Source organism: Symphalangus syndactylus, chromosome 7 (assembly GCF_028878055.3).
Source record: "Symphalangus syndactylus isolate Jambi chromosome 7, NHGRI_mSymSyn1-v2.1_pri, whole genome shotgun sequence".
Classification (NCBI taxonomy): domain Eukaryota; kingdom Metazoa; phylum Chordata; class Mammalia; order Primates; family Hylobatidae; genus Symphalangus; species Symphalangus syndactylus.
In genome coordinates this window covers 137,133,887-137,146,498 of record NC_072429.2, presented here as the reverse complement: position 1 = coordinate 137,146,498, position 12,612 = coordinate 137,133,887, and the positions used below count along the sequence as shown (strand labels likewise).

The following is a 12,612-nucleotide window of genomic DNA, read 5'->3' as shown; positions in this document are numbered from 1 at the left end:
CTCACCACAACCTCCACCTCTTGGGTTCAAGCGATTCTCCTGCCTCAGCCTCCTGAGTAGCTGGGGTTACAGGCAGGCACCACCACGCCTGGCTAATATTGCGTTTTTAGTAAAGAGGGGGGTTTCTCCATGTCGGTAAGGCTGGTCTCGAACTCCCGATCTCCTGTGATCTGTCCGCCTCGGCCTCCCAAAGTGCTGGGATTACAGGCATGAGCCACTGCGCTCAGTTGAGAGGTGCCTATTTTTTGTCCTGCTTCTGTTGCAGGGCAGGCCCAGGCCAGGGACCTTCTATTTGCGACTTCATTCAGAATGTAATGATCTGCCTGCCTGCTGATTCTTGTTTTATTATTTAGGGGGTTCATTTCAGATTGCTGAAGAGTGTTGCTAAAATGTCACTGCTTTGTGCTAGGGAAATGGTGCAGGGTTTTTCAATGCTCTTCATGCAATTCTAATGGAGGCACACTGGCCCGTCCACTCTGACACTGACCCTGCAGGTCTGCAGGACTGACTAATGGGATTTTCTGCAGTATATCACACAGCTTCAAAAAGTCGTGCTGCTGAGCAATTTATGAAGATGGAAGTTTTTTTTGTTTTGTTTAGTTTATAAAACTCTCTAGCCATATACATTTTTTTCAGGATTTCTTTTTGGATTAGCATTTTGACTTATTATTTCAATAATCATACTGAATCAGCCTTGTAACAGTTCCCCAGAGTTTTAAGTGTCTCTTGAAAAATCTCTATGACATTGGCATCTAGTTTTAAAAGTCAAACTTGATAAGAGACTTCATAGATTCCTTGCCGCCTTTAATGTGTCCTGAAGCTTTGCAGAATGAGACCAAGGTGATGAGACAGTGGCAGGTAGCGGGACCTGAAAATGGGATTCTAAGGACCGCTTGAAGTCAACTTGGGATTCGTGACTACTGTATTTGGTGCCTTTGTTAATCCCCTTTCTGCTTTCATTTCTGCTTAGTCACAGCTGTCAGAGACACTACAGGACTTGAATGCCTCAGTCAAAGCAAGCGGAGCTTTGTCTAGCATGTGCTCTCTGCCAGGCCTGGTTTCAGAGGCAGGCGTGGCATGCTGAGAAAGGACAACCTCGCTTCAGCCCTGAATCCTGAGAAATATTTCTGTTGCTGGCAAGCAGAGTGACCTTGCACATGTCACTTAGTTCTTTGAGCCATAGTCTTTTGATCTATGAAATGGAAATAAGAGTTTCTATTATTATTGTTTGATCTGATCAGAAAGAATTCCAATATTTGGTGATAAAAACAAGGAACAGAGAAATGTCCAGAGCATTCTCCAACTTATAAGTGTGTCAGTGCATATTTTCAAGACATACACACATATAGCAAGTGTGTATACATATACAAAAGCATAGATGGGTAGTATTCCAGAAGAATCTACAAGAAAAAAAATTATTAGACTGTGGGGAATGGGACACTTCATGTTGTGTTTACTTTGATGATATTGGTGGGGTTTTGTTTGTTTCATCATATTTATATTCTATTTTGAAAATCAAAATAAGAGTATCTGCCTTTGATGATATTGGTGGGGTTTTGTTTGTTTCATCATATTTATATTCTATTTTGAAAATCAAAATAAGAGTATCTGCCTTTCATGGTGCTTGCTGAAGATCAAGAGAGATAAAGTACAATAGGACTATCTAGATGCTTCATAAACAGTAGCTTCCTTCCTGCTCCACAGATCTGACTGGTCTGATGTGCTCCATGCTGCATACCAGCCCTCCTAGACTTTCTATAGCCATACTGCCTTCTCTGTATTAAACCTTAATATAATAGGAAAGTTGAGAAATGCAAATATATGGGTTACCCTGAATTCCTGGTGAATGCAGACAGGGCAGTTAGTTGAGTTTTCTGGTTCCAAAATGGACAAGTCTTCTGATTTCAAACCTTGCTGAATGTCTTAAGTTCAAATCAGAAAGAATTTGACAAGCTTTTAATCCAAGGCCAGGCTTCAGAGCTGAGAAATGCAAGCCATGGCGGGTAAAGTTCTGCAGAGGTTCTCTCCCCTGTACTCTGTGGTGTGATGTCCAGCCCTACCTTCAGACCTGAGCCGTTTACCCCTCACACAGTGCTGGGAATGTTGGTGGCCCACAGCAATTGGCTAAGTATGGAGACTGCCCTGTCTGGAGAGAGCTACTCCCTCAAGGTTACACTTGCCTGCTAGGGTGATAGGGTTTGACTCTGTGTCCCAACCCACATCTGATCTCGAACTGTAATCCCCATGTGTCAGTGGAAGAACCTGTAATCCCCACATGTTGAGGGAGGAGGTGATTGGATCATTGGGGCAGTTTCCCCCCCTGCTGTTCTCATGATAGTGAGTTCTCATGAGATCTTATGGTTTTATAAATGTTTGGAAGTTCCTTTGCATTTCTCTCTCCTCATGCCATGTAAGATGTGCCTGCTTCCCCTTCCTTCATGACTGTAAGTTTCCTGAGGCCTCCCCAGCCATGGAGAACTGTGAGTCAATTAAATGCCTTTCCTTTATAAATTACCCAGTCTCACGTGTTTCTTTATAGCACTGTGAAAACGAACTAATACATAGGGTAACCCACACCAAGTACTGATCAGTGAATGGATACAAAGACCTGGTCCTTGCCCCAAGGCACTCCCCATGGCATCAGCTGAGGTCTCCATTGTGCCTGCAGGACAATGCAGTGCAGTTCTTCCACCCATCCTGCTTTACAGCTGCACAGATGTTGCTCCTAAGAGCACAACCCAGGGACCCTCTCCTGGTTTCTCATAGTCTGTCACCTAAGACAGTCTCAGAGGTATATGGCAGCAGGCCTGAGACTTCTATCCAAGTTTTCAAATTGGTAGCACCTTGCATCACACATGACAATCATTGTGGTACGGTGGTTAGAGAGGGTATAATAGTGCCCGTCATTATCTGCCTATACAACACCCTTGGGAGTGCAGATGATGTGCAGATGTGTGTCGACTCCAGGAGACTTGCCCACCTACATTGGATCAACTCAGCCCTCTTGGATGGCAGATAGGAGAAAGGAGACCAAGCAAGACAGGAAGCTCTCCAGTCATTGGCTGTGCAGACTCACTCGCAAAAGCCAAGGGTGGAATGCCACCAATTCCTCACCTGGCATTTCTTCCAGCAGGCAGGCAAGGTGGCCTGGGAACATGAAGAGCCACTGCCTCCTCCCATCACGGCCATGTGAACAGTAGATGGGCACCAGCATACTACTCAAAGACTCCCACCTCTGTGCCCAGGCCTTTTCCCATGCGATTCCTTTCTCTGCTCTAAGAATAAATCTCTTTTGAAATTCACCTCAGGACATCCTTCTCTGTTGAGTTGGCAGGAAAAAACTGTCCTGTTCCTTCCTTTTCATCATGCCTAGGTCTCCAAGTGCACTTAGACTTAGGTGTCTGTTCCTCATTGGACAAATTACTTTGTACTTGTACCAGTTTAATTCAATCTATTTCTACAAACAGAATATAGCGTACAGTGTTCTGCCACTGCATGCTCACATGCAGAGCTGTTTACAGGTGTGCTTTCAGCATTGGTTACTTAACCTTACAACTTATTTCTACATTACGATGACACTTTCTACATCATGATGACTTTCTACATTACGATGACACTTTCTACATTACGATGATGACCTACTGCTCACCCACCTGCTACAAGGGTCTTTCTAAATTTCTTCTCTCTGCAAAGGAGCCCACAGCCACCTGTCCCATGGCCTCTATAGTGCACCCTGCAGTGGTGGGGAAAGGAGGTTTGTGTATTAGTCCATTCTCAGGCTGCTAATAAAGACATACCCAAGGCTGGGTAATTTATAAAGGAAAGAGGTTTAATGGACTCACAGTTCCACATGGCTAGGGAGGCTTCACAATCATGGCAGAAGGTGAAGGATGAGCAAAGTCATGTCTTACGTGGCGGCAGGCAAGAGAGCATGTGCAGGGGAACTGCCCTTTATAAAACCGTCAGATCTCAAGAGACTAACTCACTATCATGAGAACAGCACGGGAAAAACCCACCCCCATGATTCAATTACCTCCCACTGGGTCCCTCCCATGACATGTGGGGATTATTACAATTCAAGGTGAGACTTGGGTGGGAACACAGAGCCAAACCACATCAACTTGTAAGTGGGGCCACTCGATCGTCTCAAACCCGTGAGGCCAATGTCCTCATCACCTTCATGATCATTCATTATTATTGTTGCTAGTTTATTATTTTAATTTGAATATAAGACAAAGGTATGGCAGATTTCAGTGTTTTCTTACCTGGAGGGATGAAGAAGCGATTCCAGCTCAGGACTCTTTTTCCTGGACTCTTCAACCATGTTCCAGTTTTACTCAGGATGGGGTCTACTTCCTTCCCTGAACCTCCAGACGTTTTGTGAATGTTGGTGCGGGTGGATGGAGCATCACGGCCCTGTGCTGCCTGGGCCGGGTGCAATGTTCCTCAGCCTCTGTTTCTGTTTCACCCCTTAGGGAAGCTTCTACATCACCTCCGAGAACTGCATGCAGCACGCACACAAGTGGCACCGAGACCTGTGCCTGTTGCTCCTCCATGCTTACCGGGGACTCCGTCTCCACTTCCTGGTGATCATGCGGGACATCCCGGAGCTGCCACACACGGAGCTGGGTAAGGGCCCAGGACAGGGACAAGCCCATCCCAGCAGCTCATGTGCCTCCTCCAGACAAGGGATGGGGAAAAGCTGGCATGCTTTTGTAAATGTCACAGGAATAACCCTGGTCCAGGTAGGTTTGGGCTGTGATTTTTATTATTCTACCAGGAGAGGATCTGGGAAATGCAAATGCAGTAAGAGAAGACACATGCTCCTCAAGACACATTCATTCACTCATGCATTCATCTGCCAGACATCTATTGAGTATCTATTACACACCTGCCACCCCACTGCATAATTTTAGGTTGCTTTCTAGAGGAAAATGCTAGTTTATAGCCTTTTCTTAATTAAGCTGTAATTATGGAATTGTAACTTACAAGAGTGTAAAACAATCCTCATAGAGAACTATACACACACACACACACACACACACACACACATATGCGTACATATATGCTTGATCTGGATGATTATAGAAACTTCTTAGTATCCATTACATTTGGTTATCTGGGGATCAATTAATTTTTGCACATGGACTTTCCAAAGAGGAGACATCATGGAAATCAGTGGGCTTGAATCTCTGTTGATTGACAGACCATGGACCTGAAGCTCAGAGAGGTAAAAGAGTTGCTCAGCGTCACACAGTAATGTGTGGCAGATCTATGACAGGAGCTCAGGGATCCTGTGCTGATCCCATGGGACAGGGTCCTTTGTACATGTCACACTCAGTAACAACAGGTGATATGTCCTGGCTCTGCTCAAAGTTCTCTAGTGAGGCCTCATTGCCTCTAGAACAGAGGCCAAGTCCTCAGCCTGCTTTTCAACGATAACACCCATTTCAACATCAGAACCCTGCTGGGTACCTTGACTTCCCTATCTGTACCCCTAGACCTCAACTGCTGAGATAACTGTGGTTTTGATGGCCTTGTTCATTTTTCCTTGCTGCACTGAAATCATCACATAACAAAGATTTATTTGCATGTTTTGCTTCCCAAATAGACTGAGGTCTTTGAGAGCTGATTCCCCTCAGATCCCTGCCACACTCTCTCCGGTATGTAGAGTAAAGGAGTAGGTACAGGGTTATAGTTGTTGAATTGAATCTGGAGCCTTCTTACCACAAGCTTCATCAGCTCTCACATCATATACAAATCCTGTACTCAGGCACTACTCTTTGAGTCATGCAATCATTGAATTTTTTCAAGTTCAAATCTTATGCATGCAGGAAAGACATGCACAGAATCAGAGTGACTTTATATAGCTCAAATGAAAAATGGAGATTTTTCAGTAGCAGTATCCAAAGGAGCTGAATTTATTTGTTCATTCACACCCTCATCATATTTTACTGGACATGTACTCTGTGTCAGATATTGTGCCAGACACTGAGGATACATAGCCATGACTAATGTATCAAAAGTTCGTTTTGCCTTGTGGGGTTCAGGGACCTGAGGTCAGCGGTGAAGCAGAGAAGTGTCTATTAATTAGGTCCTCAGCAAGGACCATAAGTTGCTAAGGGATTGTTTCCACTCACCTAGGCAAGCATGCTTTAATTAAAATCCATGCCAGAGCCATGTGCAAATGACTGACCACAGCATCATGGAACAGAGGAGAGTTCAAACCCAGTCACAACTGTGACCATTAAAACAAATGGCCAGAGGCCACCTGGTTTCTGCTGATAAGATAGCCACGTTCTTCAGTATCAGAGCCGGTGGAGTTGAGCAGGAGGTTCTCAGGGCTTCTGATATTTTATCTGTAAGATAGAGATTCAAACCCATGTTCCGTATATGATGCACAGATGTATACCTGTGGGTGTGTGTGTGTTTGTGTGTGTGTGTACCTGTAAAAATAGAAATAAGCATGGAATCTCTGTGGGCCACACAAAGTGCTGTATGAATGTACTGCTTCTCATAACTGTGTGCATGAGGTGATATTGGCTTTTATCTAGTGCTCAGTCCATGGCTCCAATCAGGTGTATTCTCCTGATAAGCACAGTCCCTTTAGGAAGTTAGAATAGATAGAAGGTCCTCAGCAATGTGTTTGTCTCTGTGACTTTAATGCCAATGTGAAACTTTTGCTTTGTCATTTAATTAGCAACTGCTGCATTTCAGTATGGGTTCATTTAATCATACAGTTTATTTTTTTCTTTCTAGAGGCCCTTGCTGTTGAAGAAACACTTTCTCAGCTGTGCTCAGAGCTACAGGTAATTGGAGAACTGGCGCTGGGGTCTGAATGAATGGCAGTAGTTTTGCAAGGCAAATGCAGTTGCTTGCTTGCTGTAAAAAAACAGAAGTGAAAAGACACCACTTGTAACTTCACTCTAGATACCAAGCTGGAGAAATATTCTTACATTCTGTTACCCCACGTCACTGTGTTCTATAAGTATATGCCTTGCTAGATATTTTGGAAAAACTAAACATGTTAACAGATTTTTGTTTCCCTGAAGCTTAGGCTACACATATGTATTTGTCCATTACCCCTCCATTGAACAAACGTTTGTTGACTAGTAACTCAGTGCTTCTCACTGTGGATGACAGAATCTTGTACCTGTGCACAGATGGCCTCAGACATGGCAGGGAGGCTAGAGTCAGGGATGATAATGACAACAGTCACATGCATTTGCCAACAAAGCCTCATCAAGCGTGCATTAAGAGTAAAGGCTGAATAAATATTTGACGAATGCATGCTGCTGCTATTTACAATCTCTGGAACACTTTTGCATCCCCCTTGTGTTAGATATCTGGGTGGGTACTCTTATTTCTATATGAAGAAGAGGCAAATCAAGATTGGAAGGAAGTCTATACCAGGGTGACTAACACAGCTAATCAGTACTAGAAGCAGGACTCAAACTCTCATCCCCCAAACTGACACCTCTGTCTGTTAAGCCAGTGTTTCTCAACTTTGTCTGTACATTAGAATCATCCTTGGAACTTTAATGATGCATCTTTGCCTGAGCCTGGGCACCCAAACTGGCTGAAACAGAGTATCTGGGATTGGAGTTCAGATACTGTGTTTTTATTCAAAGCTCCCCAGATGAATATTATGTGCAGCCAGGGCTGAGCACCCCTGCTTTAGAGCATGTTACAAAGTTAGTAAAATCCAGTCTCACAACGGATGCAGAGGAGATCCCTGGAGAGGGCGGAATGCGGAGGCAGAGACAGAGGAGGGTGTTGGGAGCCTCGAGCTGGAGGGCCTTCGGGGAGGGGCCGTTGGACGGCAGCCTGGGAGAAGGGGTGGGACTTGGCTTGTAGCGATAACAGGGAAACACATGCCAAGCACTGATTATCATAAATGCAGGGCCAGCAGACTGTAGGAGGGCAACACAGGAGTCCATTTAGAGAGTGTGTAAAGGCCACTGAGACGAGGCAAAGACCTGATGTCCACACTTGGGGGCTCGTACGCTCCGACTCTGATGCAGTATTGACGATGTGTGTATGAGCGGGCAGCTGGGTAGACAGGAGGCCCTGGGCTCCAGATGGCCACAGCTCTCATCCTTCCGTGAGTGAGCCTCAGTGCAGCCACTGCGTTAGGGAGGGGCCAGAAGCTTCAAAGCCATGCTGGCGTGGGTTTAAATCCAGGCTCTGAGCTTCTCTTTGGAGCAGCTGTGGGACCTCAGGGGCTCACCTTCTGGGGCCTGGGATTCCTCCTCTGCATAGTAGGTTTGTTCCAAGGGGAGCACTGGAGAGCTCACGCAAGGACCCTCCTAAGTGCTCTGCTCTTGGGGTCTGCTCGTCTCTGGTGACATGGCTTCTCCTTCCAGGGCTGTCTCGGGCTGCCTCGGGCTCCATCCCCTGAGGGCCTGGCCAGAGCCATGTACCTGTGGAGGTGCAGCTCAGCATCCCAAGGGGAAACTGCTTTACTCTGTAAATTATCAGAAATTTCGTTTTAGCAATTGAAACAACAACAAGGAACACAGGAACAGGCAGCTTTCCAATTCAGCTTTTCCATTTCCCATCACGAGATCAGGCTGAAGAGCTGATTCATGACTATTTGTCAATACGCCCACTCTCTTTCCTTCTGGGTGTGGCCTGCAGGTTCTCCGTGTTGTTTTCTGTGCCTGTTATGTTCAGGTTTCCAGGAGCCTCTCTTCCCTAGTCCGGGATCACCATAGCACCAGCATCACCGACTTATATTTAATCAGCAGGGACTCTCAGCCTGGCACAGTTCTAAGTGCTTGTCAATATGATCCGCTTTAATCTTTTTATGGCCCCTGATATTTCACCATTACCAAAGCACTCGTCCAAAGTCACCTGGTAAGTGGTGGGAGGAATTGGTGCTCACACGCAGCAGGCCTTCTGCCTCCAGAGCCCCAGCTATGCGGTCGTGAGGGCAGGCAGGGACCACTGCCTGTTTTCTCCTTATACGTCACATGATGGTGGGTGGTGGCTAGTGGGTGGTAGTGATGGAGAATCCTGTATTGCAAAGATTATGCACATCAGAGCCAGGGAGACATGGCTTTGAATTCTCTACCTACTCACTGTGTGACTTTAGGCAAGTTGCTTAATCTTTATGAACCTTGATGTTCTTATCTGTAAATGGGGATAAAAATGAATCCGTTTTCACTGATGCAACCACCCAATGGGTTCATTTTACCCACTGGCTAGACAGAGTTCATTTAGCATGACAGGGGGATAGCAATAGAGAAAGAGTAATTCACGCAGAGCCAGCTGTACAAAAGACCTGAGTTTTATTATTACTCAAATCAGTCTCCCCAGGCATTTGGGGATCTGAGTTTTTAAGAATAATTTGCTGAGTAGGGGCCAGTGAGTCAGGAGTGCTGATTGGTTGGGTCGGCGATGAGTCCAACTGTCCTCTTGTGCTGAGTCAGTTCCTGGGTGCGGGCCACAAGACCAGATGAGCAAGTTTATCAATCTGGGTGATGCCAACTGATCCATCAAGTGCAGGGTCTGCAAAATATCTCGAGCACTGATCTTAGGTTTTACAATAGTGATATTTTTCCATAGAAGCAATTTGAGGAGGGTCAGAATCTTGTAGCCTCCAGCTGCATGACTCCTAAACCATAATTTCTAAGATTTTGGCTAATTTGTTAGTCTTACAAAGGCAGTCTAGTTCACCAGGCAAGAAGGGGGTTTGTTTTGGGAAAGGGCTGCTATCTTTGTTTCAAACTCTAAGTTCCTCCTGAAGTTAGTTTGGCATATGCCCAGGAATGAACAAGGACAGCTTGGAGGTTAGAATCCAGAAGGAAGTGGTTAGTTCAGGTCTCTTTCACCATCTCAGTTATAATTTTGCAATGCTGGTTTCATTGACATCTTTTTCCCTTAGCCAATAAGCTGGCACATTGGCCAGTTGCCTGGCTACATTGTGTGAATTTTCTCATGCAATTGATAAAACAATTCTATAAGATAAGCCATCACAGTCTGTTTGGTGGACGAAGAAACAGGGCTTGACTCACACCCTGACTAGAGTCACAGTGCCGGCAGGTAGAACAGGGTGAGGCTGCTGGTCCCTGCGACGCTGAGCCCTCCCCAGTGTGATGCAAGCCCAGGAGGCAGCATCGGTGCAGGGAATAGAGATGGGGTCCATGAGGTCCGGCCCTGTGCAGTAAGTGCAGAAAATGCAAACCATCATGACTGGTGCAAGTATTTATCAAATGATGGGAGTTTTGGCTTGTCATTTTTTGTGGTCATAAAGTAGAGTTTGGTGATTCTCTTGCCTTCGGCAGGGAATATGGTTAAATGTCCAGGTTCCTTTTGTCTTCATGGCAAAAAGGATCAATGTTTTCCTGGGAACAACTGCCATTCGTCTTTTGGCCCATGAGAGTTTTTATTAATTTCACAAACATTTCCCAAGCCCCCAGCGCTTCCCAGATCCAGTGTTCTTCAGGTCTCAGCCATGGGGACTCAGTGGTGACCCCTTGCTCATGCAGCACATAGCCTAGGGAGGTGATTTGTTCACTCTGGAACTTCTACTGCTTAGAAGGGCTCCTAGCACCTAGAAGCTCTGAATAAATGCTGGAATGAATGGATGAACAGTAGCAAAGGTGAGGAAATGACTGACCCTGGAGCCACTAATGTCATACCCCTGAGGCTACTGGCCCATCTGCAAAAGGAGCTTGGACTCAATATGTTCATTTACTGATCCAGTGGACCTGTGTGTGCTGTTGTCCTGTGTTATGCATCACCTCAAAAGTAGTGGGTAAAGGCTTCTGCCCAGACTGCAGGGCACAGTGCTGAATCAGCCAGCTGGCTGTCCAGCATTGGGCAGGCCATAGGGGAATGAAGTGGGGTCACAGGTGCACAGTGCTCAGAACAGAGCTTGGGGCAAAATGCCGCCACCAGTGTCACTGCTGTCCTTGACATTGTTCTCCTATTCCACGGGCCTGGTGTTGATGAAGAGAGTCAAACTCCATAAAATATTAGAGGAGATTTATTCTGAGCCAAATATGAGTGACCATGGCTCATGACACAGCCCCAGAAGATCCTGAGAACATGTGCCCAAGGTGGTCAGGCTATAGCTTGGTTTTATGCATTTTAGGGAGATGTAAGACATCAGTCAGTACATGTAAGATCTGCATGGGTTTGGTCCAAAAAGGTGGGACAACTCAAAGCTGGGGGGGGCGAGGCTTCCAGATCATAGGTAGATTCAAAGATTTTCTGCTTGGCAATTGGTTGAAAGAGGTTATCTAAAGACCTGGAATCGATACAAGGGAGACTGGGTTAAGATAAGGGGTTGTGGAGACCAAGTTCTTAGTATGCAGATGAAGGTTTTTGGATAGCAGGCTTCGGAGAGATTAGATGGTAAATGTTTCTTATAAGACTTAAAAGGTGCCAGACTCTTAGTTAATTCTCTCCCACATCAGAAAAACAACAACAACAACAAAAACATAAAGGGAAGGGGCTTCTCTATACAATGTAGATTTTCCCTTAAAGAGGCAGCTTTGCAGGGTCATTTCAAAATATGTTAAATAACTATATTTTAGGGTAAAATACTTAGGTTTCTTTCAGGGCCTGCTGTCTGTTGTGTTGGTGTTTTCTTGCTACAAGGAGTCTGTTTTGTCAGTCTTAAGCCCTCTGTTTTGAACATCACACTCGGGGGACTGTTGTGGGGTGGGGGGAGGGGGGAGGGACAGCAGTAGGAGATATACCTAATGCTGAATGACGAGTTAATGGGTGCAGCGCAGCAACATGGCACATGCATACATATGTAACAAACCTGCACATTGTGCACATGTACCCTAAAACTTAAAGTATAATAATAATAATAATAAACAAAATAAAAACATCATAATTTGCTGGTCAGCTGTGCCTGAATTCCAAAGGGAGGAAGGTATAATGAGGCATGTCTAGCTAACCATTCCTATCATGGCCTGATTAGTGCTTCAGGTTTGCATTTGAATGCCCCTGACCAAGAGGAGGGGTTCATTCCCTAAGTTTGGGGGCTTAGAATTTTATTTTTTATTTACGGTGGTGAGGGCTGTGGATGTGGCCATTGCAGGTGTAATTGGCTGGGGCTGGCATTGCAGATGCTAAGAGAATTTACCAAGACAGTCATAGGTAAAGAAAGGCAGATTTTATTAAAGTATGAAGGTATGAAGATAAGTTGCAAGGGTACCACAGGCCGCAGAGCAGACAAGGGGCTGTCTGCAAAGAGTCGGAGACTGGAGGGAGGTTTTAAAGGGCCTTGTTGGAGGGGCTCCGTGCAGATAAGGTTGTGCTGCTGGGGCTATGTGCAGAACAAGGTATTTGGGAAAAGATGTTGTGCCAGCAGGTTGTCTGTGATTAGCCATGTCTCAAAAAAATTGTTCTCCCGCATCTGGGACCCCTTCCTTGTTGTTGCTTACTTATCTTATTAGGACTCCACAATGGATACAGGTACCGTATTGAAGCAGGAAATTTTCCCTAACCCCTTCGTGGGCAGGAACTGGAGTGTAGGCACTGGAGCTAGCTGGCTGCTTCTGCACCAGCAGGGGCAGACTCCACTCACTCAAACCCATTGAGCTCAACTCCTCACAGGGGGTGAGCAGGTACAGGAGCTGGGGTGAGTGG

The 12,612-nt window shown here is 45.6% G+C and overlaps 1 protein-coding gene across 11 annotated transcripts in view; it reads left to right on the top strand.

Annotated features, from left to right (window-relative positions):
* Positions 1-12,612, top strand: part of FAM135B (family with sequence similarity 135 member B) — a 449,831-nt gene that overhangs the window by 378,349 nt on the left and 58,870 nt on the right. For 10 of the 11 annotated variants that reach the window (XM_055287340.2, XM_055287337.2, XM_055287336.1 and 7 more), the window contains 2 exons: positions 4,476-4,629; positions 6,760-6,809. In XM_055287340.2, coding sequence (XP_055143315.1) covers positions 4,476-4,629; positions 6,760-6,809 — 204 coding nt within the window. Of the gene's footprint in view, positions 1-3,622; positions 3,755-4,475; positions 4,630-6,759; positions 6,810-12,612 lie in introns of those variants that run through there. The other variant, XM_055287344.2, reaches the window with a different exon arrangement.